Here is a 27,990-nt window from a genome sequence, read left to right as displayed (position 1 = left end):
GGGCTCACTGGTTGAGGGTGCGTAGGAAGACGTTTGTCACGCTCAGATTTATTTCTAGCCAGCCAACACTTATTGAGCACCTCTGGTTCACTCAGCACCCTGCTGAGCATTTTCACTTCATTTTTGTGTTCTAATTGCTGTTTGCCCATGAGAAAACAGAGACTCTGAGGAGGGCCAGGAGGTGCTCAGAGGCACCTGTCCCTAAGGAATAAAGTCTACCAGGCCAATGTCCAGAGCTGGGCCCTGCCCATGCAGCCCAGCTGTGTCTCCAGGGAGACACACATGGCATTGAAAAGTGTGAGGGAGAAGCTTTAAGTAATCATTACAGCCTGTTCTTTCCATCTTCCTGTTTTCAAGCTCAAACTTTAAGAGAGGGAGACCGCCTTTAATTTTTATTTAAGTCAAAACATTAACTGTACTGATTTTGTAAAATAAAAATACATCCATTTTCTGTCCCCACCGTAAAAGAATTTGCCAGCAGGCGCTGATGCCTGTCTTGGCGCCCCAGCTGCCCACACTTGCATATGACCTTGGCCCCAGTGCCCCGTTCTCACAGCTGCCCCCCAGACCTCCCTGCTCCCCTGCCGTACTCTGTAGCTCTCCAGGGCTCATTGCAAAGGGTGGGGCTGAGACCCGTAGCCAGAACTGGGGCAGAGCCCTGTCCAGGCCTGCTCCGGGGACTCGGGGACACGGACGTCCTCTCTCTCTGGACCTCGGTTTCCTCGGCAGCCCGTGAAGGAGGCTGGGCGGGAAGATTTCCAAGTGCCGTTCTTCTAGCTCTTGCCCATCACCTAACCCGGAGAAGGAGCATTTCGGCGTCTGGGCATTTTAAATGTCCGCTCGCTCCCTCCCTCCCTCCTCGTGTTTTTCGATGACTGGTGTGTTTTCTTGCTCTGTCCTGGGCTCAGCTGGCTCAGCCAGCAGCCCTGCCTGGGTGTCTGCTGTGTAGTCGGGCGGTGAGGGGACTTAGCTGGGCGAACTGGGTGTGGCTGGGCGGGAGCTGGCTGGGTCTTCCCGCAACCTCAGGCCTGTTATCTGCCTCTCTGGGCCCACCTTGAGGTCACACGGAGGCTTAGCCTTGTCTGCTTGTGAGGTGTTCCCTGCTCCTCCAACTCCCCTCATGCCCAGGGGACTGGGAGAACAGCCAGCACACGTCCGTCCGCGTCTCCTGATAAAATCTGGAGCTCCGGTTCCCTTGGGCACGTTCCACGGCTCAGAGCCCCAGCATCCTGGTGCAGCTTGCCAGGACTCCAGCGGGGGTAGCCTCCACCTCAGGGCCTGGCAGTCCTGTGCAGGCCTCGAGTGTGGAGAAGGAGGGGCTCCCAGCTCTCCCCCGGCCTCAGTGGTTCCCGCAGCAGCAGGTGGCATGGCCAGCCTCACAGCAGTGCATGTGTGATATTCTGACCAGCCCTTGTGCTCCAAGCTAGACAGCCATTCAGTGCTTGGCTCCAGTGCTTGAAATATTTATCCTGCAGACAGGCTTTATTCTTTTGTTGTTTACTTAACAACGAGCTGTGGTTCCCTGTCGTACTCCGCTGATTAGAAGCAGTAGGGCATATCAGGGTTATCTCCCGGCCCGAGTCCCATCCGGAAAAGCGAGGAGGAGCCTCGGTGTCTGTGGTTAAACGTCTCCTTCCTCGGCCAGGCAGGGAGAGACCTAGGAGCCTGGTCACCTGGATAGCATGGGCCTTTCCTTTAAAAAAAAATACACTTTAGGGAAACAACACCCAAATAGCCTTTTGTGGAGTCTTGTTTTAAATGCACGAAGGAAACCATCGTTTAGGAGAGCTGTGTGGCAAAGCCACTGGTCTGATGGACATCCTGGTCAGGCCCTAGCCAAGCTGCTGCTTTGGGGCCACCCGGGGCTGCTGCAGTTCTGATGGGGTCCACTGGGGGTCAGTAGAGGCACAGGCCCACCCTGGCTGTGAGGGTCTCCCTCCCCTACGTCACTGGGCAGAGCAGTCCGTGGAAACTGGTCTCTCTTGCTGCTGTCTATGAGGACAGTGGGGAGAGTGGAGTTGTGGCCACCCGGAAGGCAACCAGCCTGCCCTCCAATATCTGCCCACAGCTTGGCATTTCTGGATGTGGGTACCAGTGGCAGGGCCACCCGTTTGGCACCAGAGTTCTGTCTTTATTCTCTCTGTGATGGGACTCCCGTGGAAGACAAAGATGAAGGTCTGTCCTGACAGCAGTTCATAGGGATTCAGGAGTTGGTGGAATAGAACGAGCTGTTGTGAGGTTTTGGGGTGAGAAATGGACAGAAAGAGGGTCTGGCCTGGGCCTGAGACCATCCCTGTGCCCTCAGCAGGCATGTCCACCGCCCAGCCTCCACGTCCTCCCAAAAGCAGGTCTGCACAGACTTGCCTCAGGTTGTCTGAAGAGAGTCATGTAAAACGGCCAGTACTCAGGTGAGGAGTGGAAGTCGCATCCTTCCCTCCGGCCCCTGGCCAAGTGGCTTGGAGGAGGAGGCCTTCACACCCCTCTGGCACCTGGCTCTCAAAGGGGGGCTCTCGTCCGGGCCGTCTGTGAAGCTGCCTCTTACACCCAGGCCCTGGCAGGCAGCCTGGGAAGCCCGTGGGTGGGCGTCTGCTCTGCCGATTCTCTTTCGACTCATGGCTTGGTCTGCTCACTCCCTAGGCTGGGACCGAACCGTCACGAGCCGGGCAGCCGAGACCCCCCGCAGCACTTTGGCGGGCCCCCGCCCCTCATCTCACCCAAGCCCCAGCACCACTCCGTGCCCACAGCCCTCTGGAACCCAGTGTCCCTGATGGACAGCACCCTGGAAACACGGCGGGCCCCCGAGAACCACCCTCTGCACAGCCACCCAGCCCCATTGGAGCCCAGCCGCCAGGCGGCTGTCCCGCTGGTGAAGGTGGAACGGGTCTTCTGCCCAGAAAAGGTGGAGGAGGGGCCCCGGAAGCGCGAGGCCACCACATTGGACAAGTATCAGCCGCCACCGCGGGAGTCAGGGAGCCTGGAGCACCAGACCTTTCCTCACGGGCCTGGGCCCTTCCTGGCTGAGCTCGAGAAGTCCACCCAGACCATCCTGGGCCAGCAGCGGGCCTCCCTCACCCAGCCAGCCCCCTTTGGGGAACTCACTGGACCCCTGAAGCCAGGCTCGCCCTACCGGCCCCCGGCACCACGGGTCTCTGACCCTGCCTACATCTATGATGAGTTCCTGCAGCAGCGCCGGAGGCTGGTCAGCAAGCTGGACCTGGAAGAGCGCAGGCGGCGAGAGGCCCAGGAGAAAGGTCTGGTCTCCCCGGGTGGCCCTGACCTCCCGGGACTGGGGAGCAGTTGTGCAAGCCACTCAGCCCCTCATACTGTCCCTGCCTCCCACTCTGGGGTTTTAGCAACATCAGGGAGCAAGGCCACTGGCTTCTGTGTAGCTACCTGATACCTCTACTGGGGAGGTAGACCCCAGGCCTCTTGCCCATCCTGCTGAAATGCATATTGTCCTGAAAAGCCAAATCAAAGCCTGCCTGTAAGGATGGCTCCACAGAAATTCATGATTAATAAATGATGAACAGAGGCTACTAAGATAGTTTTAAAAATTAATAGAGCAGCATAACAGGAGGAGGCTATTGAGAGACTGCCTGGGCCCAGCGGGGGCTCTGTATAGGGAGCTGCAGCCATCAGTTTTGGGCAGGTAGGCCTGGGTGGGGCAGGGGTGCGGGTTCTGGTCAGTCACCTCCTTACTGCTTCGGGATCAGGAGGCTTCGCCAGAGCTCCCTGGGTTCCCCAAAGAGCCAAGAGAATAGGCCCAGGAAGATCAAGGGCCCCAGACCAGTTTTTTCCTTTCCCTGCTGGAAACGTGTGTCTGATGCGGGGCAAAATGCAATCTTTTAGCCAGAAGCTGGGGCCAAGGCCAAGTCTTCTGGGTTGCGTGCGGGTCTGGGCTTGATTTAGGGCCTAAGAAGGACTTTCTCCTCTACTCACCTTGTAAAGGAAGGGTGGGAAATGCCGGTGCTCTCCGCTGCAGGGTCTCTGCTGCTGCTCTGTGCACACTAAGTTTGCATGCGTGCTCTGTACCTTTGAGACAGCGGGGATCTAAGCGTGCCTGTTCCCTCCTGGGTAATGGTCCCAGATGGCCACAGCAGGAACGAGCGGATGTGCACAAACAGTCTTGGGTTGCCATGGACACAGCCCTGGGCCTGTGTGACGAATGGTCCCCTGCTGGGGATCAGTGTCAGTCCAGGGACTGCCTGGCTGCTTGCGGGTAATGGGGTCCCAGCCAAGCCCGGAGCCTGCCTCCTGGCACCACCTGCCACCCCTGAAAAGCTCTAGGACTAGGGGTTAATGCACATTTCCCTGGGTAGAAAGGAATCCCGGTTTTGGACTGTTAAAAGGAACCAGGAAGGCCTGGCCTGATGGATGCATCCACACACACACAGATCACAACGGTGCCCACCCTGTGTCCATCCACTAGAGAGCAGAGTCTACTTGCTCAGCTAAATACATCTGTTCTTGTCATCAGGATACTACTACGACCTGGATGACTCTTACGACGAAAGTGACGAAGAGGAGGTTAGGGCCCACCTCCGCTGTGTGGCCGAGCAGCCGCCCCTCAAACTGGATACGTCCTCCGAGGTATCTGGGGTCTGGTCACTGCTCTGTCAGCTTACAGGCTGGGCTGCTGATGCCCATGTCGGTGCCTGCCCCCTGGCTTTCCCACTGCCCCAGCAGGCCCTGCGTTTGCTGGGACCGCCCTGTGCTCCTGCAGTCCTCACTGACCGCAGGTGTCTGGGCGTGCTGCTGGGTCCCCCCTCCCGGAGGCCCCGCACAGAGTCGGCACGGCACGTGGGTTTCGAGGACCCCAGGAGGGACCCCTGGGGCAGTGGAACTGTACCATTGCTGGTGGTTTCAAACTCATTTGTTTTCTTTCCCAATCTAGAAGCTAGAGTTTTTGCAACTTTTTGGCTTGACCACCCAACAGCAGAAGGAGGAATTGCTGACCCAGAAGCGGAGGAAGCGGCGGCGGATGCTGAGGGAGAGAAGCCCGTCGCCCCCGATGGTTCAGAACAAGCGGCAGACACCGTCACCGAGACTGGCCCTGTTCACCCGCTACAGTCCTGATGAGATGAACAACAGTCCCAACTTCGAAGAGAAGAAGAAGTTCCTGACCATCTTCAACCTCACCCACATCAGTGCCGAGAAGAGGAAAGGTAGGGCCTCGCCTGGGCCTTTTGGGGGTGGGACTTGCTAGGAGCTTCCGAAGAAGGACCCCTGGGGACATCCGGGGCCCATGTTCTAGGCGGAATCTGAGAACACGTCGGCCCTGGGGCTCTCTTAACTCCTTTTGGCTCCCCAGGGAAGCAGCAGCCCTCTGCTCTGGTGGACCCGCCCCAGCATCTCTGCCTTTTTCCAGCTGAAACTCCAGTTGTCCCATCTGAAGCCTGTTTTCTCATTTTATCTTGGATGGAAAGGAAGACCTGGTGTTTGTTCTGTATGCAAAGCTGCTCTTGTCGCCTGCGATGCAGGTTCAGCGAGCCCCCGGGGCACGAGACACAGGCGCACCGTGCGGTGGGAGAGCACTCCAGGGTGGTGGGCGCGTCGTCCTCTTCCTGGGCCGCTGACACGGCCCACCGGCCTTCGAGTGCTGATGGCGGGAGGCCTGGGGGGTCTGTGCCCGACGGGCAAAGCCAAATACACATTGTGAGTTTGTCTTGGAAGACGCTTCCTGATTGGCCGTGTGGGGGCCGACTCTTCGGGCTGGAGCACACAGTGTGGCAGACAAGGTGTGGTCTGAACACTCGGGGCACGTCCGCTTCCTTGGTCTGCCCCGTGCACTCACTTGGTGCAGGGTGTTGGCTCACAGGAGAACCCGGCCGGTCGGGGTTGCTCCTTTGCACACTTCCAAGTCCCCCTGGCTGGTACCTCCTCACCTCTCTGTGGAGGGAAGTCAGAAGGCAAGCAGAAGTGTGTATTGGTTATTTAGTTGTTTTTCCTTTCTTCATTATTGGAGTGTAGCATTTTACATTTTGTCTTTAACCGATAGGTTGGAATTGGAATTCTCGCTTTTACTCAGAAGGGCCTGTGATGTGTTGGTTTGGTAACCAGTGCAAATCCCTGAAAAGACGCATAGTTCTGTTTCAAAAAGTATCTTTTCTCCTGACTTAATTTCTAGAGGAAGCCACCAGTAATGTGGCCATTTAAGTCTCAGCAAGAAGTGCTACTGCAACAAGAATCTGTGGTGTCAACCATCACAGGGGTCTGTTCCTTTTCAGTAAATGGCACCCGTCACAGGGCTTGTGCCCAGGTGCCCGGGAGGGGGTAGGGAATGGGGGTCGCCCGAAAGCAGCCTGTGCTTGCAGAGGTGCTGTGTGGGTCTTTGGGTCGTCTCCGTGTATTGGGGCCTACATCTTAGTCTTTTAAGTAAAAAGGCATCCTCAGAAGTCACCTTGGAAGATCGTAGGTGCCCGCTGTTCCGTGTAGCCGTCATCATCATCCACACACAGCTGTTTCTGGAACGCGTCTGAAACGTTATGTAGTAAAAGCCGCAAGGAGTCTGGGCTCGCTCGAACATGAAGTTTTCTTCTTTTAAACACTGCCCATCCCTGTGGTGCCTGCTTTGTGTTTTTCTTTGTTTAAAGGACTTGCACCTGCCAGTCACGGCCTGGGCTAGAATCCTCCCTTTCCCTCCCAGGAATGATGCGACTGTCTTGTTAACCTCGGGCTGCTTTCCTCATAGACAAAGAGAAACTTGTCGCAATGCTCCATGCCATGAAGCAGAAGGCACTGTCAGCAGCAGCAGCAGACTCACTCAGAAACTCTCCGAGGGACAGTCCTGCTGTCTCCCTGAGTGGTAAGGCCCAGGGCGGGAAGAACAGCCCCATCCGCCACTGCCCAGGACTGTCCAGTGGGCTGCTCGGGGTCAGAAGCACCTGCTCAAGTCTTCTTCATCACGAATCTTTCCTCCCAGAGACCGAATGTGCTTCTCTCCATCTCTTATACAAGCTTCCTCCTTGATTGTGAAGGATTTCCTCAGAACAGGACCTGAGAGTTGGAAGTCAGGGCTCAGGGAGTTAAGGGGGAGGGTCCTGGCTTCCACAGAACTCAGTGTAGTGGCCATCGCCTGCCAGTCCAGCGTGGCCCAAGCGCCGAAGCCCCGTGTGCCAGGTCTCCGCACCACTGCTCCGGCCCTGCTGCTCCTGTCTGCCCTTCACTGGCTCTCTTCTCCTGCATCTGTCTTGCTCATTCTGCTTCAGGCCTCTCCAACATCTGCTCTCACACCTCTCTTTATTTTATGGCTTTGATTATACATCACTGAGCTGCTGAATGGAGCAGATCTTTATTGTTCGGCCCTACTCTTAACTCCTAACGCAGTCTCTCTTGTCGGGTTGAGCTACATAACTTCTTACCTTGTGGATGACCTAAAGCAACTTCTTTCTTCAGATTCTTTTTCTTTCCAGATGCCTTCCTGGGGCACCTTTCAAGGATGGACTCGCTGCTACCACATCCCATCTTCAAGCCCCTCCGTGTGCACTGACATTTAACTAAACAGCCCCAAGTCGTAGTCCTTTGTACTAGGTCTTTGTTAAATGTAAACTGTAGAGGTCAGGGTCTACCTGGTTACTTGCAGCTCTTAACAGTTTCCTTGCTTTCTGTCTCTGAAAGAACCAGCCACGCAGCCAGCCTCTCTGGATGTAGAAAAGCCTGTGGGTATTGCTGCCTCCCTGTCTGATGTCCCAAAGGCCACAGAGCCTGGGAGACTGGAACAGCTCCGGCCACAGGAGCTGTCTCGAATCCAGGAGCCAACTCCTGCCAGCGGCGAGAAGGGCAGGCTGAATGAGGCCCCTGGGGGCAAGAAGGGCCTGAGCATGCTGCATTACATCAGGGGTCCCGCGCCCAAGGACATTCCCGTGCCACTGTCGCACAGCATCAACGGGAAGAGTAAGCCGTGGGAACCTTTCATGGCAGAAGAGTTTGCACATCAGTTCCACGAGTCCGTGCTGCAGTCCACCCAGAAGGCCCTGCAGAAGCACAAAGGTAAGGAGGCTGCTGTGTCTTAGTAGCGCTGGCTGACGTCCACAGGTCACTCGGCAGCACCCGTGGGCCTGCCCCTCTGGAGCTTCAGTGAGCCCGAGGCACCTGGGGAGGTTGTTAGAGGAGGATTCTGCCTCAGCAGGTCTGGGGTGTCTCCGTTCCTAGCAGGTGCTCAAGGGATGCTGATACCGCCGAACTGCGGACCACACTTGGATCTGAGTTCAGTAGAAGCACTTCTTTAGTAAGGTCAGGCGAGGTGCCTTTCTGGCAAAAATAGGATCCATGTGTCCTGCAGTGGAGGGTTTGCCAGTGTCCCTCGGTGTACTTCCCCGGAGACCGCCCCTCCTCAATAACCGCACTCAGTGGGTGTCTCACCAAGCCTCTCGCGATCACTTGATGACCTGAAAGTGGTGCCAGCCCCACATGGGAGCCCCAGGATCACTCCTCGCTGACATGTCGGTGGGGTTCACTGAAGGTGGGGGAACAGGGGTTGCTCCATTTCATTCCCTCTCTCCCCCCGCCAGGGAACGTAACTGTTCTGTCTGCAGAGCAGAACCACAAAGTCGACACGTCCATCCACTACAACATTCCTGAGCTACAGTCCTCGAGCCGGCTCCCTTTGCCCCCGCACAACGGGCAGCAGGAGCCCGCTGCTCTGAGGAAGGGCCCCCTCACACGGGAGATGGACCAGGACTCGGAGGAGGAGGAAGAGGAAGATGGAGGAGAGGATGATGAAGAACCCCCCAGGCGCAAGTGGCAAGGGATTGAGGCAATTTTTGAAGCTTACCAGGAACACATAGAAGGTACAAAGGGGCGGAGGAGCCAACTGAGGGCCCAGTAAAGACAGTGAATAGAAAGTTCATCGACAAGTCAGTACAGGGTTTCACTGCCAGCACTGGGGGCTGTTTCTAAGTGATAGCACTGGTGGATTTTTCCAGGACACAGCCAGACACTAATATTAGAAGGTAAACTTTCCTTAGCTGTCTTGCCCATTTCTTTGCCCAAGAACTGTTTCTCAGGTTTCTGCAGTTTTCTGGACTGTACTTATAATGGTAATTTCTCATGGACAAACTTAACACCATTCTTACCAGAGAAACTGAGGTACCAGGTGCTTGCTCCTGCTGAGCGTGAAGGTCCAGAGGCCTCGCCCTCTGTGCTGTCTTCCGCTCTGCTGCCGCGTCCTATTTTCATTGATTTTAGAGAGACAGGAAGGGGCATGGGAGAGAAACGCAGATTTGTTGCTCTGCTTATTTATGTATTCGTTGGTTGATTCTTGTGTGCCCTGATCTGGGGTCACACCTGCAGCCCTGAGTATCGGGATGATACTCCAACCCCCCGAGCTGCTCGGCCAGGGCAGCTGTACTCCTGAATCCTCTGTCAGTTCTGACACTCGTAGCTACATCCAGGAGCCCTGGAACACGAAAAGCGTGCATTACTTCAGCTGAGCCCCGGAGAGCCAGGCCTTGTCACCGTTTGAGCCTGCCTCACGTGTGAAGTGTCTCGGTGCAAGTGGCAGTCTCCCTTGGGCTCTCACCCTCCTGGACTTGCACTTTGTGCAAGGAGGCAGGCCCCTGTCCGCTGCCAGGATGTTTTATTCTCAGCCTTGAGCGTACACTCCACCCTGCCCGCTGAAACACACCCTGGGGGGACTCGGACACGCACACCCCACCCACGCTGGCATCGTGCACCAGGTGGTAGAGTCCCAGGCGTGGCTGCTGGTTGAGTTACAGCTTCGTCATTGTGCTTCTAGCACACCACCTCCCTTCTCCACACCTCACTGTCCTCGGGACGCCTGGGCAGGCCCCATCTAGCTTAGACGGAGACTGGGAGCTGTGAACTGGGGAGCAAGGAGAAGCGGAGGTGCCCAGCCTTGCCCTCCATAGTGAAACAGGCAGGTGGATTACTGAGAACCTCTTGGGTGCATGGCACTGACGGGTCCTCAGCCTCCTGGTCTGTGGGTCCCACTGCAGCGGTGCACTCCAGCCCCTCCGCACTCGCCGCCCTGGCTGCATTGGCCGCGCCGTCGGTGTGACTCAGGAGGTGCCGGCCTCGACCAGCCAAACCCGGGTGGCCACGTCCTGATTAATTTATTACTTCATTGTGGAAGTGTTTTGCCAAGTAATACTGTGTCGTAAGTATTAAATATGAGCACTTGATTATGTGTATCATAATCATTTTAAACACTCTGAAAAATCAGACTGATGAGACATACACGTAGTCCCAGCCAGAGCATTGACTGGAACAGTTCACTGATTTGCCTCCTTCAGATGGAACCCTTCATTTGAATTTGTCCATCACTGACATGTCATTCCTTTTTAAAAATTTTTTATTCTTGCCTGAGGACATTTTCATGTGCTTTATTTATTTTTTAAGATTCTATTTATTCATTTTTAGAGAGAGGGAAGGAGGGAGAAAGGGGGAGAAACATCTGTGTGCGAGAATTACATTTACTGATTGCCTCTTCAGTACCCCCGACTGTGCCCTGACTGGGAGTCGAACCAGCAACCTTTCAGTCCAAAGGCAGCACTCAATCCACTGAGCCACACCAGCCAGCTCCATTTGTTTTTTTTTTTTAGAGAGGAAGGGAGAGAAGCATGGATTGGTTGCCTTCGTAAGGCACCCAGACCGGGGTCCCCACCGGGACTGGGGTTTGTACGTATCCAGACCTGGGGTTGTATATGCCCAGACTGGGAGTGAACCCCCAACCTAGGCATGTGCCCTGACTGAATCGAACCTGAGACCTTTCTGGTGATGGGATGATGTTTCACCCACTGCGTCCCACTGGCCCGGGCTACACGTTACTCTTTAAGCACATGTGTACGTGTCCAGAAGCCGCGGCAGCGTTTTTTATTTTGAGAGAGGGAGGCATCCCCGCCTTTTCTGGGTTGATGTTTGTCGGTGCCTTGTTCGGGAATTCCTCCCCTGCCACCCAGGACTTATTCTCCATTTCCTCCCAGTCATGTTCTGTTTTCCCCGTACCGAGAATTCATTTCTGTCTAAGAAATAAGGCAGGAGTCTAACTTCATCTTTCCCGCCCAGACAACCAGTGACCCTGGCGGCGTACAGGGCGCCTCTTCCCCGTGGGGCGTGCGTGTGGTGCAGCGCCCTCCCCGGTGCCCCGGCCCCGGTGCCGCTCTGCTCCCCATTGGTGCTCTGCCTCTGCAGCTCTCTGCTGTCGGGAGTGACTCGCCCTGTCCTGTTCTTCTCCGACAGCTCAGCTGTTCTCGGCCCTTGGCTTTCCTCCATGAGTTTTAGGGTCACCTTTGTTCCACCCAGAAGATTCCTGTTAGAGTCTTCAGTTGTGTTGAATTTACAAATTTGGGAAGCGTTGATGTCTTTGATACTGATGTTATTCCATTTATGAATATGGTAGTTAAATTGTATTAAAACGACTAGCTTTCTCCATGAGCAGCTTACTTTTATTAGATTTTAGATACCACTTTGTTGTTATGGATTTAAAATTTTTATATGCCTTATTGGTTAATCACAGATGATCGGACCTGCTGATTCTAAGTTCTTTCCTTTTGAATGTTTAACGTTTTTTTGTCATACTGCATTGCCTAGAACCTGTCAGCCTTTGAGTAGAAGAGGTGCTCAGGGTGCTCTTGTCTTACGAAACTTTAGAAACAGCCCATCAAAGCGTCCCATTTGCTGCTGAGCTTATGGTGCGTGTTAGATTGTGAATGCATTTTCTGTCCCCGGGGAGATGGCAGCCCTGTTCCTCACCTTTGTTTTCTGATGTGTCCTTCTTGCCAAATTGGACTTGGTAGTACTTACACTATTTTAAATGTTTTCAAAAGTGGTAGTAGAGGCTAATTTTACTGTATTTTATCTTGTTATCCCAGTTGTTCTAGCCTCTAAATTACTCAGGTAGCCTTCCCTGGTTTTTGTTGTTGTTTGTTTTTATCCTCACCCGAGGACATGCTTATGGTTTCAGAGAGGGGACGGGTGGGACAGTGAGAGAGAAATTTATCGGTGCCTCTGTCATTTGTCTTGACCAGGGACTGAACCCACAACCTTTCTAAGGTTGGGGATATGCCCTGACTGAGAATTGAACCCATAACCTTTCTTAGTATGGCCATTTTTTAGAAGCTTAAAATTTTTCAAGGCTAATTTATTTTTTTGAAAAAAATATATTTTAAGGCCATAAGCTTACTCCTAATTTCTTCTTACTCTGTATCCCTGAAATTGCCTTTCAGTGCTTGACCCTTTTTGATTCCACCAGGCTGGGGTATTTACCAGCGTGACGCAAACAGCTGGGGGCATCGGGGGCCAAGGGAGAGTGCCATGTGGCTGCGTTGGAGGGAAGACAGTCACTGGGGCCTATGGACCCGGTGTACAGAAGATGTATCGATGTCACTTGTCTTTTCAGAGCAAAACCTGGAGCGGCAGGTGCTGCAGACGCAGTGCAGACGGCTGGAAGCCCAGCACCACAGCCTCAGTCTCACAGCGGAGCAGCTCTCCCACAGCGTGGCGGTGAGTCTCGGGGACACTACACATTGGAGCCGGTGAAGCTCGGCCCCTGGTGGGGTTTTCTGAAGCTGCACTGTGCTCTTTTTGGTTTAACCTTTCATGTTTGGATTTAGGGGTACCCATACAGACAAGTTTTTAGGGAGAATCCTACCCTCGAGTTTAAAACTTATAATCTTGGGGTTGGGGGCATTTCAGGGGTCAGTCGGTTCATGTAGCTAAGGAGGGAAGTGTCATTAATTTGCAGAATATTGATCCTGGAATGATGCAGATGCTATTTATATGTATCCCTTTGAGGGGATTATTTATTGCCTTTGTCAGTCTGCCTGGATGTGATTTGCTAAGGAGGAAGATTTTACTGAAGGAGTCAAGTTATTAAGGAAAACCAACCGTGCCGTGCCCTTTGCAGCCTGTCTCCTCAGGTCTTCCAGCCGAGGGCATCCTCTGTGCCGGCGTGGGGGGCTTAGATCAGGTGAAGCAGCAGTTTGTAGTTTCCAGGCTTTGTTTTTAAACTGCAGTTGAAGCTGAGACAGCAGGGGACACTGGCTGCATGAGAGCAGGTGCTGTGACAATCCAAGGCTTGGGAAGGACCAGTGCGGACTTCACCCCAGAGGCCCACTGTCAGAGCACTGGGAGGCTGGTTTCAAAGGGTCGAAGGTTCAGTCCCGACTGGTGTAGCTCAGTGGATTGGGCATAGTCCCTCAAACCAAAACATGGTCAGTTCAATGGTTCGATTCCTAGTCAGGGCACATGACTGGGTTGCAGACCAGGTCCCTGGTTGGGGACGTGTGAGAGGGAACCGATCCATGTTTCTCTCCCTCTGTTTCTCCCTCCCACCCCCTCTAAAAATAAAATCTATTACTTGTCCAAGTGGCCTCCAGCACATTCCTGTAATCACATACATTTCCATGAAACCAGTTTGTTTATGTGAGTTTCTCTCTGCAGGAGCTGAGGAGCCAGAAACAGAAGATTGTCTCGGAAAGGGAGCGACTCCAGGCGGAACTGGATCACTTACGGAAGTGCCTTGCGTTGCCTGCAATGCATTGGCCTAGGGGTTACTTTAAGGGATATCCTAGGTGACGGTTTCCCTTGCACTAGGCCGAACCTATAGTATAGAAATATTATCTATTTTATTACCTTGAATATTTAATATTTTTCACTGGGAGGTTTGAAGCTTAAAAAAATAATAAGAATGTGCCATGCATGAAGCAAAGGATTCCAGGCTCCAGAAAAAGAACGAATTCGCCTTGACTTCAATGCAACTGAATCACCTTTGAAATTCAGCAAGCAACCAATGTAGGACGATGCCCATAGTTTACTTTTTAAAGGTGGTTTTGTTCTTTCTTTCCCCGTGTCACATTTTTACATCTGAAAATGAAGGCCCCTCACTGACACTAACACGTACGTTTGCAGCCCCTGGGTGTGTGGGATCGGGGATCGACCGCTGTGCTCTCTCTCATGTTGCCGTGTTAACTTTGCCTCAAGGCCCAGGTTTGCTTTTGCTGCAGCGTGGGGGTTGGCCTCGTTCCTCCCCAGGACAGAGGCCCCCTTCAGCTGGATGAAGATGGGGTGTGTTTTAAGGAAAGGGCTTATTTGTTTCAGTTACTTTTCTGCAAAATTTTTCTTAAAAGCAACAGGTCCTAAGAGCACACAAAGCAACAGTACTAAAGCCTCACTCACAGGCTTTTCCCTGGAAAAGCTCCGACCTAAAGATAAAGCAAATCGACACACTGAAGGTACCTTTTTTATTACTCCGTGGGGGAAATGTACAGAGCTCTATGTATACATATATTCACACCCACCAAATTGTTGCTGCAGTGGGGGTGTTTTCATACAAACAAATTTTGAGAGAAAAGTCAAAGGTGCTTCAGCCTTGTACTGTGTATATATATATTAAAAAACAAAGTTTTGTATGTTTTTATTACTTTAATTATTGTTATAAAAAGCCTGCCATTTTTAATGTGGTTTGGGGGGATTTTTGTTTGTTTGTTTTCCTGTTTGGGGGTTTTGTTTGTTTTTTTGTTTTTCTGGGCAAAAAAAAAACCTTGCTTTTAGTGTCTGTACTGCTGCTGGTCAGGACATTAAATATTGAAGTGTTTTTAAAAATTAAAGAAGAAGAAAAGTAAAAGAGCTTACCACTGGCGCCTATGCGATCACTTCATTTTTGAGTTGCTCCAGAAAATGATGTGGAAAGCCATGCATTACTTCTTTACCTCCTCCTCTGCCCCCTCCCCCCAGCTCTGGACAGCAAATAGCAGTCACAGCCAGTTGCTGTTAGTGAGGAGGGGCTAGTCTACAGTGAACAAGACAGATACTGGGCGGGTGCCTGTGCACACACATGCAGCTATGGGGCTTTTGTAAAAGAACCTTTCAGGAAGTGAGCAGTTTCTGTGATAGCATTCTAAGGTGTCTTACAGCAGTCCGAGAACAGGTGCAAAGTAGAAACTTTAGAGGCTTTATTTAGATGCAAAGCTTTGTAAAAGCCTAAAAGTAGGATAAACAATGTCTGAGCTGAACTCCTCCTTTTGAGCTGACTGTGGCAAGCACAGGAGCAGATAGAACTGGGATAATCAGATCCATGCAAAGCAATGGGGAAAATTTTCCCTCTTGTCCCAGTTACTGTTCATTCAGGCAGGGTTTAATCTAGATCAAGAAAGTATCTCTTGCCTGAATGGGCTTGAACCTGAGGCCAAAGCAGCCAATGGTTGGTCTGCCTGGGGAGAGGGGAAGGGGAGGAGGCCTGAGCATGAACACGCCTCCCCTTCACCCGGGGAAGGGCTGGCTGACCTTCATGAAGGCTACTCACTGAGATCAGTGGCCACACCCTCAGCCTTTAGCTGTGCAGAACAGCTTGCTGGCAGATGGCATTGTGTCGCTTTATCTGTTCCCACACAGTTTGCTTTGTATGTCTGCCAAGAATCTTCCAGTTATTAGCAAACTCAGACAAAAAGTGCCGCCAGTATTATCAGCAGTCAACAAGCGCCTTCCTCGCCACAGAAACGACTTGACGAGAACTAAGGGCTGTTCTGTGGGCCTCCTCCCCTACAAAGGCATTGAGAGATCAACGTGTTCCACAGGTGGGGACAGGTGTTTAGAGGGAGCTCTACTGCCAGCAATCAGGGCAGAATATCACTGAATTTCTCTATTGAAAAATCTGCTTGCTGTTTCTGGGCTGAAAGCTTAAGAGCTACATCTTAGTACTTCACTCCTAGTCCTCCTCCTCCGTCACAGAAAATGTCTCGGTCCTTTTGCTGATCAGCTTTGGTAATAGCCTTGGCTAAAGTAAAAAAAGAAAAAAATAGATCTAATAACTTAACGGGAAAGAAAAGCACAGCCCCATCCCTTCAGCCAAGGGGAGCTCCCTTGGCTGGGTCTAATTGTTAGGGTAAGAGGTCGTGGCGTGTGGGACAAGGGCAGTCTCTCCCCAGGGGTGGAAGATGTGTGACTGAGCTACTCACGACTGCATTTCCTCCTTCCCATTGGAAACACCACACTCACCCTGCACTTCAGCTTCTGTCATTCCACTGCCCCAAACTCCCACCTGTCTCTGGAGATCTTAGGATAGCCTTGGGCTCAGTACGACAATCAGAACATAAACAGAAACCACAAAAGGCAGCACAAATAAACTAAAAAAGGTAAAGTGTTTTTGATACCTAAGTTTCTTTGCAGTTTAGGCTTAAATACTGACAAACTTGGTCTAGCCAATTTCACAGCCTCTGTCAGTGTTTCATGAAGACCTCAGTCCAATGTCACTTTTCGTGCTTCCTGCAGCACCTAGAGGAGGTGGCTGCCCTGTCCTCTGAGGGGTCTCACTAAACTTGTCAGGGGCATCTCCATGTCGCTCCACACTTGGTCAGATGACTGGAAGCAAACCAGAGCTTTTCCCTATACTTGGCACTACTGCACATGCGATCAGAGCCAAACTGATGATGTGAGGAAACGACATGATTCAATCCACTCTTTAAGATAAGTGACCAACATAGGATTTCCAGCAGTTTAGTCTGTATATTCTCAAGGAAATACAACACTAAATTAGCATTAACATCCTTCAAAGGAGCCCATACTCCAGCAGAATTATAACACAGGAAGCCTTAAATTTGTACATGGGATGGGTTTTTCTCAATGCTGCCAAATCTCAAAAATTACGTCAAGATACTCCCTTTCCCTGAGTCGTGGTTTTTTTAAGGATGGAAAATTCCAAGGACCCACCACAAGATGGAGATGGTCAGCACAAGCCGATTCTCTCTTAAATAAGTGTATATTAGCCATTTAGCAGCGATCCCCATACTCTCAAGTAACCAAGCTAATGACTTTCTTACTGCTTGCAGTAGCCTGTCCCCAACCTTTTGATCCAGCACTTAACTTAAACTCCTTAACTCTGCCTTGGCCTGAGGAAGACCATGCTAATTGGTTGTGTTACTGTGTCTGTGCCCTGTGCTTAATCGCTAGAACAGTGAACCAGTACACGGGAGGGAGGAGGAGCGGTGCCTCGGTCACTCTGGGGGCAGTTTAGATGCTGTGAAATTAAACCTGTTCTAAGTGTACTTGTTTGAATTAATTGTATTGTAATATTATTTGTTGAATGTAGTAATTAGGTATTTATGAATATATTGCTGTAATTTCTGACAACATCCAAAAAAATAAAATCTTCCTAAATCATGTTAAGAGGAAAATCTTTTTTATGTCATAAAATACAAGGCCAAATCTAAAAGAAAGAAAAGCTCAACAGCTATATAGCTTTATAGGCAAAATGTGAAGACCGATTCAGCCTGTAATTTGGGTTTAAGAGAAAGGTATCAAGGGGCGAGATCTGAGGTGCACAGGACCGGGACTCCTGACCCTCCACAGTAATGGGGTTTCGTTCTAGAAGATTCCCCAGATGAAATCGGAAGAATGCTGAGTTAAGAATGAGAAGAAAAGGCAATTCTGCCATCTGAGAGCAACCCAACCCTCTAAACGGTCACCTTAAATGACAGAAACAAGGTCTTCTGTGTCCTAATCCCTTCATGTCTGGCCCTTCACTGTTCAAATAACCGTCAGCTGCTTGTTGAAAGGACACCTAGCTGGGTACCAATTTGGAACGGAGAAACTGCTTGAGTAACGTAAGTTTGGACTTGCAACACCGAAGGGCAAATACCAGCAGGGACTCTGCAGGCTTAGTCAGTCATGCACGTACACTCTTCAAAAAGCCCTGGAGGTAGCATGCTACTTCTCCTGCCACAATGCTGCAGTTGAAAATCTGCAGGCTGCAGAACCTTCCACTCACTGCATGACTCCAGACCAGCGATTTTCAACCCATGCACCGCAAGAAGTTTTAAAACATGCAATACCTAACTACTCAGTCAGGGGCACTGCTTTCCCCCTTAGTCAAAATAAATTACAATGGCCGTCCACTGTGAATTAAAAAATTACATTTATTTTTTTGTCAGATTGGCAAAAAAAGTTTTTTTGGTGTGCCACAGAATTTTAGTAGTTTATATATGTCATGAGATGAAAAAGGTTAAAAATCGCTGCTCTAGACAATCATTTTCCTCTCTCATGGTAATATAATTTCTATGTGGAATTTAGTAGTTGCAAAATGGTACAACTGAATTTTTCTCAGAGTAAAAAAGAATTTACTCTTGAACCTCTGCTACTTAAGACAGAGTCTTCCCCTGAAATCCATCAACAGTGGCATTACAGACCCAACTTGGCTTCCTAGCGTCATCTTCAGCTTCACTCAAGCACTCAGTAACACGGAGTTAGTTTTTTCACTGCTTTCCCCTTTCCTGGATAAGCAGCCCTTTAAACCTTAGCCAGAAGTAGCCATGAGAACAAGAGACGAGTATTTAACGTTTACGATTGCCTGCTGCACACCTCAGTTTGGTCTATTAGATCATTTTAGCCACATGGTTTGCTCCTGCTTGGTAGTTAAGCAGGGGGAAAAACCAAGAGACTGGGTTGATTCCATCTTTATTGTGTATCTGAGCTTAAATGATCAACACCAGTCGGCATCACAAGCCACTCACCTGCCAGCCTTCCCTGTGTGAGCAATCTCTATACTCTTAATTTTAGCCCATGATATTGGTATCAAGAAAGAAAAAAGTCCTAGGGCCACATAACCACTTGAATACCTGTCTTTTCAAAACAACACCTGACATCACTGAACACGCTCCCACACAGCAGTTCCAGGCAGGAGACCTGAGACTGCTGGGGAGATCAGCTTGTTCGTCAAAGCTTTTTCTTTCCCCCATAAGAATAGCTGGCTTCTGGAGACAGATATGGAATTCAAGACTGTCCAGGACTACGTGCAACCTGTTCCTTTCCAACCAGGTTAGGAATCCAGTCCTTGCTTCATTACACGTTTTTCTTACATTCAAAAATGGCTTTAGACATCCAGAACTATGAGTACTTCTAGCATGTCCTGAGCACTCACACCCCCAGCAAGCCTCCTGCCAGCAGAGACGAGGCCTTTATAAATCAGTTCCTTCTCTAGAAGTCCTGAGACTGGGCACTCTCAGAAGGCTGCAGGTTTGTGCGGAGTTTGTACATGTGATTGAGCGCCTGTGTGAGGAAAGCCCCACTGGTGTTGATCTCCATCAAAGTCAAGTTATCCAGCTAAAACGCAAGAGAAAACAGACTGGGTTGGTTGAGAAGTTTCTGATTTTGAGAAAAAGGTAAAATCTGAACAAAAAGGAGAAACCAATAATAATGTTTAAGAGCACAGCCAGTAATTCCTGCTTGTGATAGTCCAAGCAGGCAGAGTGAGTGCTACAGGAAACCCCACGGCAGCATCCGGCCTTCCCAGGGCCCCAGGGGAGGCGGCTGCCAGAGCGAAGGCCTGCAATCCACTCACCTTGGCGTGTGCCTCCTGCTGCCTCACAAAGCTGTCCGCAGACACCCGGAGTTTGGCTATGCGAGTGTCCCACACATCTTTGATCAGGGTGCGGATCTCATCTGCTTTGGGGATGTTGTCTGAAGCACTAAAGGAAGCAAAGGTGAAATAAACTGCATAAGGAAGCACTCAATAAATTGAAGTGATATGCAGCTAGAAATGGCTTAAAAAAAAAGGTTGCTTGGATTCAGGCAAAATACACACGCTGTTCTAGACTCAAAATTTGTTTTGCTTTGTTTTCAGTATTAAATTGTAAGAATTTCTAGCAGTTAAGCTTGGTGCCAAGAAAATTCAGCCACAATCCACACATGTATTTGTGCTCCTATCACCTGTCCCCAGGCGGGCAGCCGCACGAAGACCTGTTTCCTAAAGTCATCTCCTACAATCAGGTGTCAGAGAATAAGCTCTAAGTGGGGCCTCCTGTGTCTCGGGATAACCGAGTGTTCTGTGCTGTAGTGTTCCCATCTAGAATGAATTTGTTTCAAGTCTGGCTCAGGGGCCATGAATTCTGTGGCTCACACCCCACTGGTTATCCACAGGCTTACAGCCCACCAGCAAAAGAAGACAACAGCTCTGTGCCAGGCGCTGGGCCCAGTACTACACAGCACTTCTATCTCACAAATACCCTGAAGGGTAGATAGTGACCTATCTACAGAAACAACAAAAATATGTTTACAAAAATCACAGAAGAAACTGCAAATTTGCATAATCTGAGCACACCTATACATAGTCAATTCTGGGTAAAAGTATGACTGGAGTCAGCAGGAGATACTCAGTCTTCCTATGTGGTTTTCTCAACTAATCTTTAAAGGAAAAGAAACTAGAAGACAAGCAGAAGCCAGCATTGTGCGTCACCAGGCATTCTTGGATAAGCTGGAAATGATCTCACCACGTGCAAAAGTTGGCTTGTGGTCAGTAGATGGAGAATTAGTGGTATAAAATTTTGATAGTAGATTTTACTTAAAGCCCAAAACATTTGGATCCTTTGCTCTGAACAGCAGGTTAGAGAACAAAGAGCCCCAATTCCTTGCTAATTGAACTGCAGAACAAAGGTACAATTAGGTCCCTCAGCCAAATGAATTCTAAAGAATCCCGGGACCAGGTTTTCAATAACTGCATACATAATATACCGAACTTGAAAAAAGACAGAACAGGCCCCTCACCTCTGCTTCCAGACCCTCCCCTGCAAGGTGCCTCCCCACAGCCGTAGCAGGCTTTCCAAGTACACAGGTAGCAAGCACGCTCCCTGAACACCTCCCAGGGCCGTCCCTCAATCAACGAAAAGCCCCAGCTCCCCCACTGCCACACAGTCTGCACGTACCCCGGCAGCTGTGCTTCCCAGACCTACCACGTCCTTTCACACTGCCGCCTGCTCCCCCAGTACATTTTCTGTCAATTTTCCAACCTAAGATCCCTTCTCAGGCACCACCAGGCATTCTGGCTGCACCCCGACACACTCCGAGCAGCATGTGTCGCACTGCAGTGTAACTGCTGGGTAACGGTCACATCTCTCCCCACCCAACCAGGAACTCGAGCCTATGGCAACTATCTAGTGAAACACTTAGGGGGGTGTGCACTGCCGCCTTGTGTCAACTGAAGGACAAATCCGTGATGTACCCCAAATGTCCATTTGCATCCAGAAATGCCACCAGCAGGCCCCTGGCCCTTGCTCTACAGCAGGCACTAGAAAGCTCCCCAAGTTCCGTTCTAGTTCTGGTCTTGAATCCATCAACCAAAAGGTTTCAAAAGCTTGACATTTTGCAAATTACATTCTAAGTATGTCCCAAGCAAAACTTTCAACACTTTCCTGTCCCCTCTACTGATTCCTTCCTTCATTCGTTAATTCATCCATTCATTCAACAAACATGAGCACCGGGCACTGTGCTGGTACACATAAGATACAGGCCCTGCCCATTAGAACTGGGGGCGTGTGAAGAGTAAAGCCAGGTAAGTGATTAGAAAATTGTAACTGACAAATGCTATGGAGGGGTACAGAGATGCCAAGAGGACAGGTAAGACAGGAAAGGAGTACCTGTTATACTAAACCAAAGGAGGGAGCAGGGAACAGACGGACTCACTGGTAGGGGGTACAGCATATGCAATGCCCTGAGGACCTCAGTATGTATAAAGAAGTACAAGGAGCCACTGTGAGCCTAAAATGTAAGAGAATCGCAGGGAAGAACAATAAGAGAGCTATGGGAGTTATGGGAGAAGGAAGGAGAAGACCTGCCTATTCAGGGCTTTGAGAACTGCGATCAGGACTGCAAGACGGAACCATAGAGAGGCTCTGGGGAGCGGGGGAGGCCCACGGTGGAGCTTTCTGCAAAGGCCACTCTGGCCCGCGTGCACTGTGGACGGCCGCTGGGGAGGAGCCCGCACTGGGTGCAGTGTGAGTCCTCTGGCCTTTCATGTGGCAGACCTACTAAACCCCAAACGCACACACCTCCAGAATGGAGAGGGGTAAAGCTTTATTAATGAAACATTTACAGTAAAGAAAAGGGCCACTGCCAAAAATAACGGGGAGGTAGAAGGAAAAGAACCCAGGGATTTACTGGGAGAAATGGAAAAATGAGGAAGGGAGAGAGAATGCAGGTGCGTGTATGTGTGCACACGATGACCCCAGGTCACTGATCTGAGGACACCACTTGCTTGGTAATGAGCATGGAACAAGAAGGGAAGGGCAGGGGTCGAGGGATGAGGATGGGGAGTCCGGTCTTACTTGTGGGCTCTAAGAAGTGGGGCTACTTACTGATTTAACAGCAGTTTGGTCAGTTCCATGTAGTAAGGGCTGGGCATAGGGGTAAAGGTTTCTTCCATTCGTTCATGGTCCCTAATCTTCTCCAACTTTTCTGAAATTGAGAAATGGAGACATTTTACCATAACCAAAATATTTTTTAAACCTCCCAAATTTATCAAGTGCCTATATTAACCTATTCATGCAATTAACAAATACATTAAAAGAAAATAGCTTTTGGAATATCATCTGTATTACTAACTAAATGACACAGGGCCTAGTTCCTCAAAAACTCTAAGAGGGTTTAAATGATTGTTATTGTTGCTTTGGCCTGAAGAATATATTAAAAAGAATGTCAGAAGTTCTTTTCTTAGTGAAAAAGCAAAGTATTCTACTTTTGATGCAAAAATGAGGAAAGTAGCCCTGGCTGGTGTAGCTCAGTGGATTGAGTGCGGACCTGTGAACCAAAGGATCGCAGTTCGATTCCCAGTCAGGGCACATGCCTGGGTTGCAGGCCAGTTCCCAGCAGGAGACTCACGAGAGGCAACCATACACTGATGTTTCTCTCCCTCTCTCCTTCCCTTCCCCTCTAAAGATAAATAAATAAAATCTTTTTAAAAAAATGAGGAAAGTAACCAGTGACCGGCGAAATACTTGTACTAAGCCTTTTTCAGAAGAGCAAATCAGCTTAGAATGACAGCCACTCCAGTCTGGGGTGGGACGGGAATGAGGTTGAAAGCCCAGCACCCGGAACCAAGCGGCCATGTCCAATTCCCCCAGCAGCTGCACTCCTCTCCACAGCCTGTGACCACCTCACCCCTTCCCTGACCGGCTAGCCTGAGAGAACCCCTAGTCCTGAACCTGACTGCCCTCTGTGGCTAAGAGACCCCCCTAGACACAACTGTGCCACAGGATCTCATGTTAAAGGGTGACCACCCATCTCCAGGGGGCCCTTGTATTATCCTGCAATCCTATGAAATTCCCGGTCCATTCGCCCTCTCACTTCTGCTCATACCCGCCCTCTCCATGCCTTCTCTCCCCATCTCGCCGGCCCAGCTCTCAGCCACTGCCTTGCTGATGTCCACATGCTCTCACCACCATGCCTTCCTATCCTCCCTGCATCTGTCCCCATATACAAGGGCTACTTCCAGGTATGCACTGGACACCACTCCGGCAACTGTCTCTCACTCTTGAATGGTTACGACCCCTCGCTCTATGACCATTCCTTCAAACACGCTGCAACATCTTCTATCTCATAAAGAAAACCCTCTCCTGACACCAAATCTTTCTCCAGCTACCGATCCATTTCTCGTGCCTTTCACAACAAAACTTGAGTTGTCTGATGTTGGCATTAACTTCCCCTCCTCAACCATTCAGAAGGGTGCCTATCCCACCCCTCTGCCAACACAGTTCACCTGGGGCCGCTACCTCCATGAGGCCTAACCTAAGGGCCCCATCTCAATCTCCATATCTGATGGGGGTCAATCCTCTTCCTTGGAGTGCAGTTTTCATTTAACTTCTGGAAAACCAGAGTTCTCATCTCATCAATTCCTTCTGGCCTTCCTGACCCCTCAACACTGTGCTGCAGGGCTCAGTTCCCGGGCCCTGTCCACCACCTAAATGTGAAGTCCTACCTTATTTAAACACCATTTCTGTGCCTACAATGTCCAAATTTACACCCTCAGATTAGCACCCCCCGCTGAATTCCTGACTCAAAAAAATTCCTGAGCCAAAACTGCCAGGGCTGATCTTAATGAGAAGGCTTGAGGGGAGGCAGCCCTAACAGGGCCAGGCCTGGTGGGACTGAAAAAACCCTTCAAAGCAGAAGAAACTGGAGTTTCCCATTATGTTTCTGGACTACCGAGGCCATTCACCCCTTTAGGACAGGGAATAAGGAGGAAATGCCCAAGCAGTCTTTATCTCCCCCCCATCCCTTTTGATTCTTTGAGAAAGAAACATCAATCTGTTGTTCCCTTGTTGATACGTTCATTGCTTAATTCTTGCACTCTTGTACATGCCCTGCCTGGAGATCAAACCCACGACCTTGGCGTATCAGGATAATGTTCTAACCAACTGATCTGGCCAGGGCTCCAAGCAGTCCTTCTTTCTTTTTTTAAGAGTTTGTTTGTTTGTTTATTATTTGAGAGATGGGAAGGTAGTAAGAAAGAGAGAGAAACAAACTTTGATGGGTTGCCTGTTGCACACCCCAACCGAGGACCTAGCCTAAAACCAAGGCATGTGCCCTAACTAGGAATCGAACAAGTGACCTGTCACTCTGTGGGATAACTTTCGACCCACGGAGCCACGCAGTCAGGGCCCAAGCGGTCTTTCTTAAGCTGCATTTGAGAGCACCTGCCTAAAACCGTCCCTGCTTCTAGGAGTCAGGTATTCACTGGGGAGGGGATACTCAAAATCACTCAGGGCTTTTTAAATTCTATCAATACATGCATGGCTATTACCACCATCCCCCCCAATAAATTTAAGATTATTTGCTGCAATGAGCTATTCACATCTCTGAGATGGAGAAAAGATTGCAATGGATAAAGTCTGAGTGCATCTCCAATGTAGTATTTTCCTTTTGTTTTTTTCTAACAGCTTTACTGAGGCATAATGAATGCACCACACAATTTACCCATTTAAAATATACAATTCAGGACTTCCGCCAAGATGGAGGCATAGGTGGATGTGCCGTGCCTTCTCACACAACCAAGATTAGAGAAAACTAAATATTAACAACAGAAAACACAGCCAGAACACGGAAAATTGAACTTTTCGGAAGTCCGTTAACAACAAATTCTTCAGCCTGACCGGTAAGGGGCGAAACCAGCGGCTGGCGGAGCAGGGTTGCACAGGAGGACTCGGCCAGACACACTCAGGCCCGTGAAATCCAGGCGCAGGGTCAGACCTAGTGAGCGACCCAGCGAGCAACCAGGCAAGCGACCGAGGGGGAGACAGCCGGGCCCGGGGCTGCGTGTTGACTGAGGTCGCGCATTTGTGGAGGGTGGAAGGGGGGGGCGCGGGGTGAGGTCGCGCATTTGTGCGAGGGTGGACAGGCGAGGGAGTGGGCAGTTGGACCGGGCCGGCAGGTCCCCACCGCAAGCGGCAGTGGAGGGCGCCGCCATTTCCCTGCTCTGACCCCACCTCCACATACAGCGTCATAACCCAGCGACTCTGAGTGGCCCGGCCCAGGTGAACCACCTAAGGCACTGCTCCTCCGCACCCAGCTGTGAGAAGCGGCAGAGGGGGTCGCCATTTCCCCGCTCTGGCCACGCCCCCCACATACAGCGTCACAACCCAGCGACCTGGGAATCCAAGGCGCCGCTTCTCACACTTAAAGGGCCCGAACAGACCAAGAATGGCGCAGGAGGATCTCTGAGCCCCAGAGCCAATAAATCTAAGTGATGAAGAAATAGCAAAACTCACAGACGCACAGTTTAAAACATTGGTGACCAGGATCCTCACAGAACTGGTTGATTATACGGACAAATTAGACAAATATATGAAGGCGAAACTAATTGAAATGAATGGAATTACACAGGACACCAATAGCAATGAAAAGGAAACTGGGACTCAAATCAATGGAGTGGACCAGAAGAAAGCAAATAATGGCCAAACAGAAAAGAGTCAAGAAGCAAGAATTCAAAGAAATGAGGAGAGTCTTAGGAACCTCCAGGACATCTTTAAACGCTCCAACATCCGAATTATAGGGGTACCAGAAGGGGGAAAGGCACAGCCACCAGTGGAAAACTTATTTGAACAAATAATAAAGGAGAATTTCCCCAATCTGGCAAAGGAAATAGACTTCCAGGAAATCCAGGAAGCTCAGAGAGTCCCAAAGAAGTTGGACCCAAGAAGGAACACACCAAGGCACATCGTAATTACATTAGCCAAGATTAAAATGAAGGAGAGAATCCTAGAAGCAGCAAGAGCTAAGGGGACTGTCACCTACAAAGGAGTCCCCGTCAGACTGTCAGCAGATTTCTCAAAAGAGACCTTACAGGCAAGAAGGGGCTGGAAAGAGGTATTCCAAGTCATGAAATCTAAAGACCTACAACCAAGATTGCTCTATCCAGCAAAACTTTCATTTAAAATGGAAGGACAGATAAGGTGCTTCTCAGATAAGATCAAATTCAAGGAGTTCATCATCACCAAGCCCTTATTATATGAAACGTTAAAGGGACTTATCTAAGAAAAAGAAGTTAAAGAAACATGAACAGTGAAAGGACAACAAACTCACAGTTATTAACAACCACACCTAAAACGAAAGCAAACTAAAAGGACAGCTAGATCAGGAGTAGAAACATAGAAATGAAGATCTCAAGGAGGGTTAGCAACAGGGGAGTGGGAGGAGGAGAAGGGGGGAGAAGGTACAGAAAATAAGTAGCATAGACAGTAGATAGAAAATAGATGGGGGGGCAAGAATAGTATGGGAAATATAGAATCTAAAGGACTTGAGACACATGGTCATAAACTAAAGGGGGGTGATGGTGGGGATGGGGGGTAGGGTGGAGGGGAATAAAGGGGGAATAGAACAACTGTAACAGCATAATCAATAAAAAATATATATATTAAAAATAAAAATAAAATAAAATATACAATTCAATGATTTTTAGCATATTCACAGAGTTGGGCACATTTTCATTACCCCAAAAGGGACTGCCCCACAATCCCTCCATCACTCCCAAACTCCCATACCTAGGCAAGTACTATTTACTTTGTCTCTCTGGATTTGCCTGTTCTGAACAGTATGTAAATGAATGATATGATATATGGTATTTGTATGTGTGTGTGTTTCAGTTAGCATACAGTTTTCAAGGTTCATCCACATTGTAACATTCCTGTAAAAGGCTGAAAAATATTCCCTTGCATGGACGATGCATTATTTTCATGTGTGCTGTATAATGTAAGAAAATGATTCTGATCCTCAACATGTCAATCTATATAATTATACGTTTAAATGAAAACAAATACTTCTTTAAGGTTTTATAATACTTCTAATTTTAAAGCAAAGTGGATTAGCTTTACAAGCAAAATCTGAGCTAAAATTGATCTATACACCCAAATTGACAGGACAGTGGTAATAGCAGCTGACTCTAATGAGTGAATATGGAGCCATTAATTTCAGCTGATCAGTGGATCATCCTTACCCACATCCATCCACTCCGGAGGGAGCAACCGACACTTCTGTCTTTGTTTCAGGTTAATCGCCAGCCACAGAGGCACTTGCACTGGTAAGCCAGGGTTAAAGGGACCCAGATCACCCTGCCAGAGCGGGGAGAGGGGGGGCGGTAAGACAAGACAGAGCTAAAGGCATTCCTGGACCTCGCAGCCGCAGCCGTCAAATAACAGAACTGACATCGTGTAAATAGCAGTCCAAACGCAAATACAAGCCCCAGTGGTCATGGAGGTGCGGGAGGCAGCCCACGTCTGCCCTCGCGCGGTGGAGCTGGCGGCACCTGGCAGCCCACCTGAGCCCTGCTTCCCGAGGCGCTGCGAGGACGCCCCCGAAGAACACCCGAGGGGCGTGGCCTACCTACAGGAGTCGCCCCCCCCGCCCCCGCCACCCAAACTCGCCCTAACCGGGTCTACGCAGGCCCCAAGTACGCCCCTGGCTTCCCACCCGAGACGAGGGAATGGCCAGTCGGCGTCGACAGAAACCCCCGAGGCCTGGCCTCTCCCAGACGTCAGTACCACCAGCCCGGGCCTGAGGCAAATGCCCGGCCTTTACCCCAATGAGGTAGATCTTATCCAGACTGAAGTTCGGGATAATAGTCACCAGCTCCTTCTCGGCCAGGAACTCCACCTCGGCCGCATCCATGGAGGTGCAAGTAGTCTGCCCCTGACTCGTCGCGGCCTCCGGCTCTCCTACTTCCCAGATGGGGATACGCAACTACAGCTTTCCCGCCACCGCGCGGAGTCCACCCCA

The 27,990-nt window shown here is 50.2% G+C and overlaps 2 protein-coding genes across 12 annotated transcripts in view; one reads left to right on the top strand and one right to left on the bottom strand.

Annotated features, from left to right (window-relative positions):
- The window catches only part of GSE1 (Gse1 coiled-coil protein), a 408,575-nt gene extending 391,458 nt beyond the window's left edge, over positions 1–17,117 (top strand). For 7 of the 9 annotated variants that reach the window (XM_037142395.2, XM_037142393.2, XM_037142399.2 and 4 more), the window contains 8 exons: positions 2,638–3,251; positions 4,478–4,590; positions 4,895–5,165; positions 6,692–6,805; positions 7,618–7,989; positions 8,511–8,789; positions 12,359–12,462; positions 13,402–17,117. In XM_037142395.2, coding sequence (XP_036998290.2) covers positions 2,638–3,251; positions 4,478–4,590; positions 4,895–5,165; positions 6,692–6,805; positions 7,618–7,989; positions 8,511–8,789; positions 12,359–12,462; positions 13,402–13,536 — 2,002 coding nt within the window. In that variant the 3' untranslated portion in view covers positions 13,537–17,117. The remainder of the gene's footprint in view (positions 1–2,637; positions 3,252–4,477; positions 4,591–4,894; positions 5,166–6,691; positions 6,806–7,617; positions 7,990–8,510; positions 8,790–12,358; positions 12,463–13,401) is intronic. The other 2 variants (XM_037142394.2, XM_053666776.1) reach the window with 2 other exon arrangements.
- On the bottom strand, positions 13–27,990 carry GINS2 (GINS complex subunit 2). Of its 3 annotated transcripts, none has more exons than XM_053666777.1 (5): positions 27,793–27,990; positions 27,212–27,326; positions 22,080–22,179; positions 19,292–19,418; positions 13–1,693 (listed from the first exon to the last, which is right to left on the bottom strand). In XM_053666777.1, the coding sequence occupies exons 1-5, from the start codon at positions 27,880–27,882 to the stop codon at positions 1,670–1,672; spliced, it is 456 nt and encodes a 151-aa protein (XP_053522752.1). In that variant the 5' UTR covers positions 27,883–27,990; the 3' UTR covers positions 13–1,669. The 3 variants fall into 3 exon arrangements, with proteins under 3 accessions (XP_053522752.1, XP_036998296.2, XP_036998297.2); XM_037142401.2 differs by lacking the exon at positions 13–1,693 and adding an exon at positions 14,188–19,053; XM_037142402.2 differs by lacking the exon at positions 13–1,693 and adding an exon at positions 14,188–19,053 and having other exon boundaries at positions 27,841–27,990.

This window comes from Artibeus jamaicensis, unplaced genomic scaffold (genome assembly GCF_021234435.1).
Source record: "Artibeus jamaicensis isolate MK-2021 breed Jamaican fruit bat unplaced genomic scaffold, CSHL_Jam_final contig_464, whole genome shotgun sequence".
NCBI lineage: Eukaryota > Metazoa > Chordata > Mammalia > Chiroptera > Phyllostomidae > Artibeus > Artibeus jamaicensis.
The sequence above is the reverse complement of the archived record's forward strand: the minus strand, read 5'-3'. Positions and strand labels throughout refer to the sequence as shown.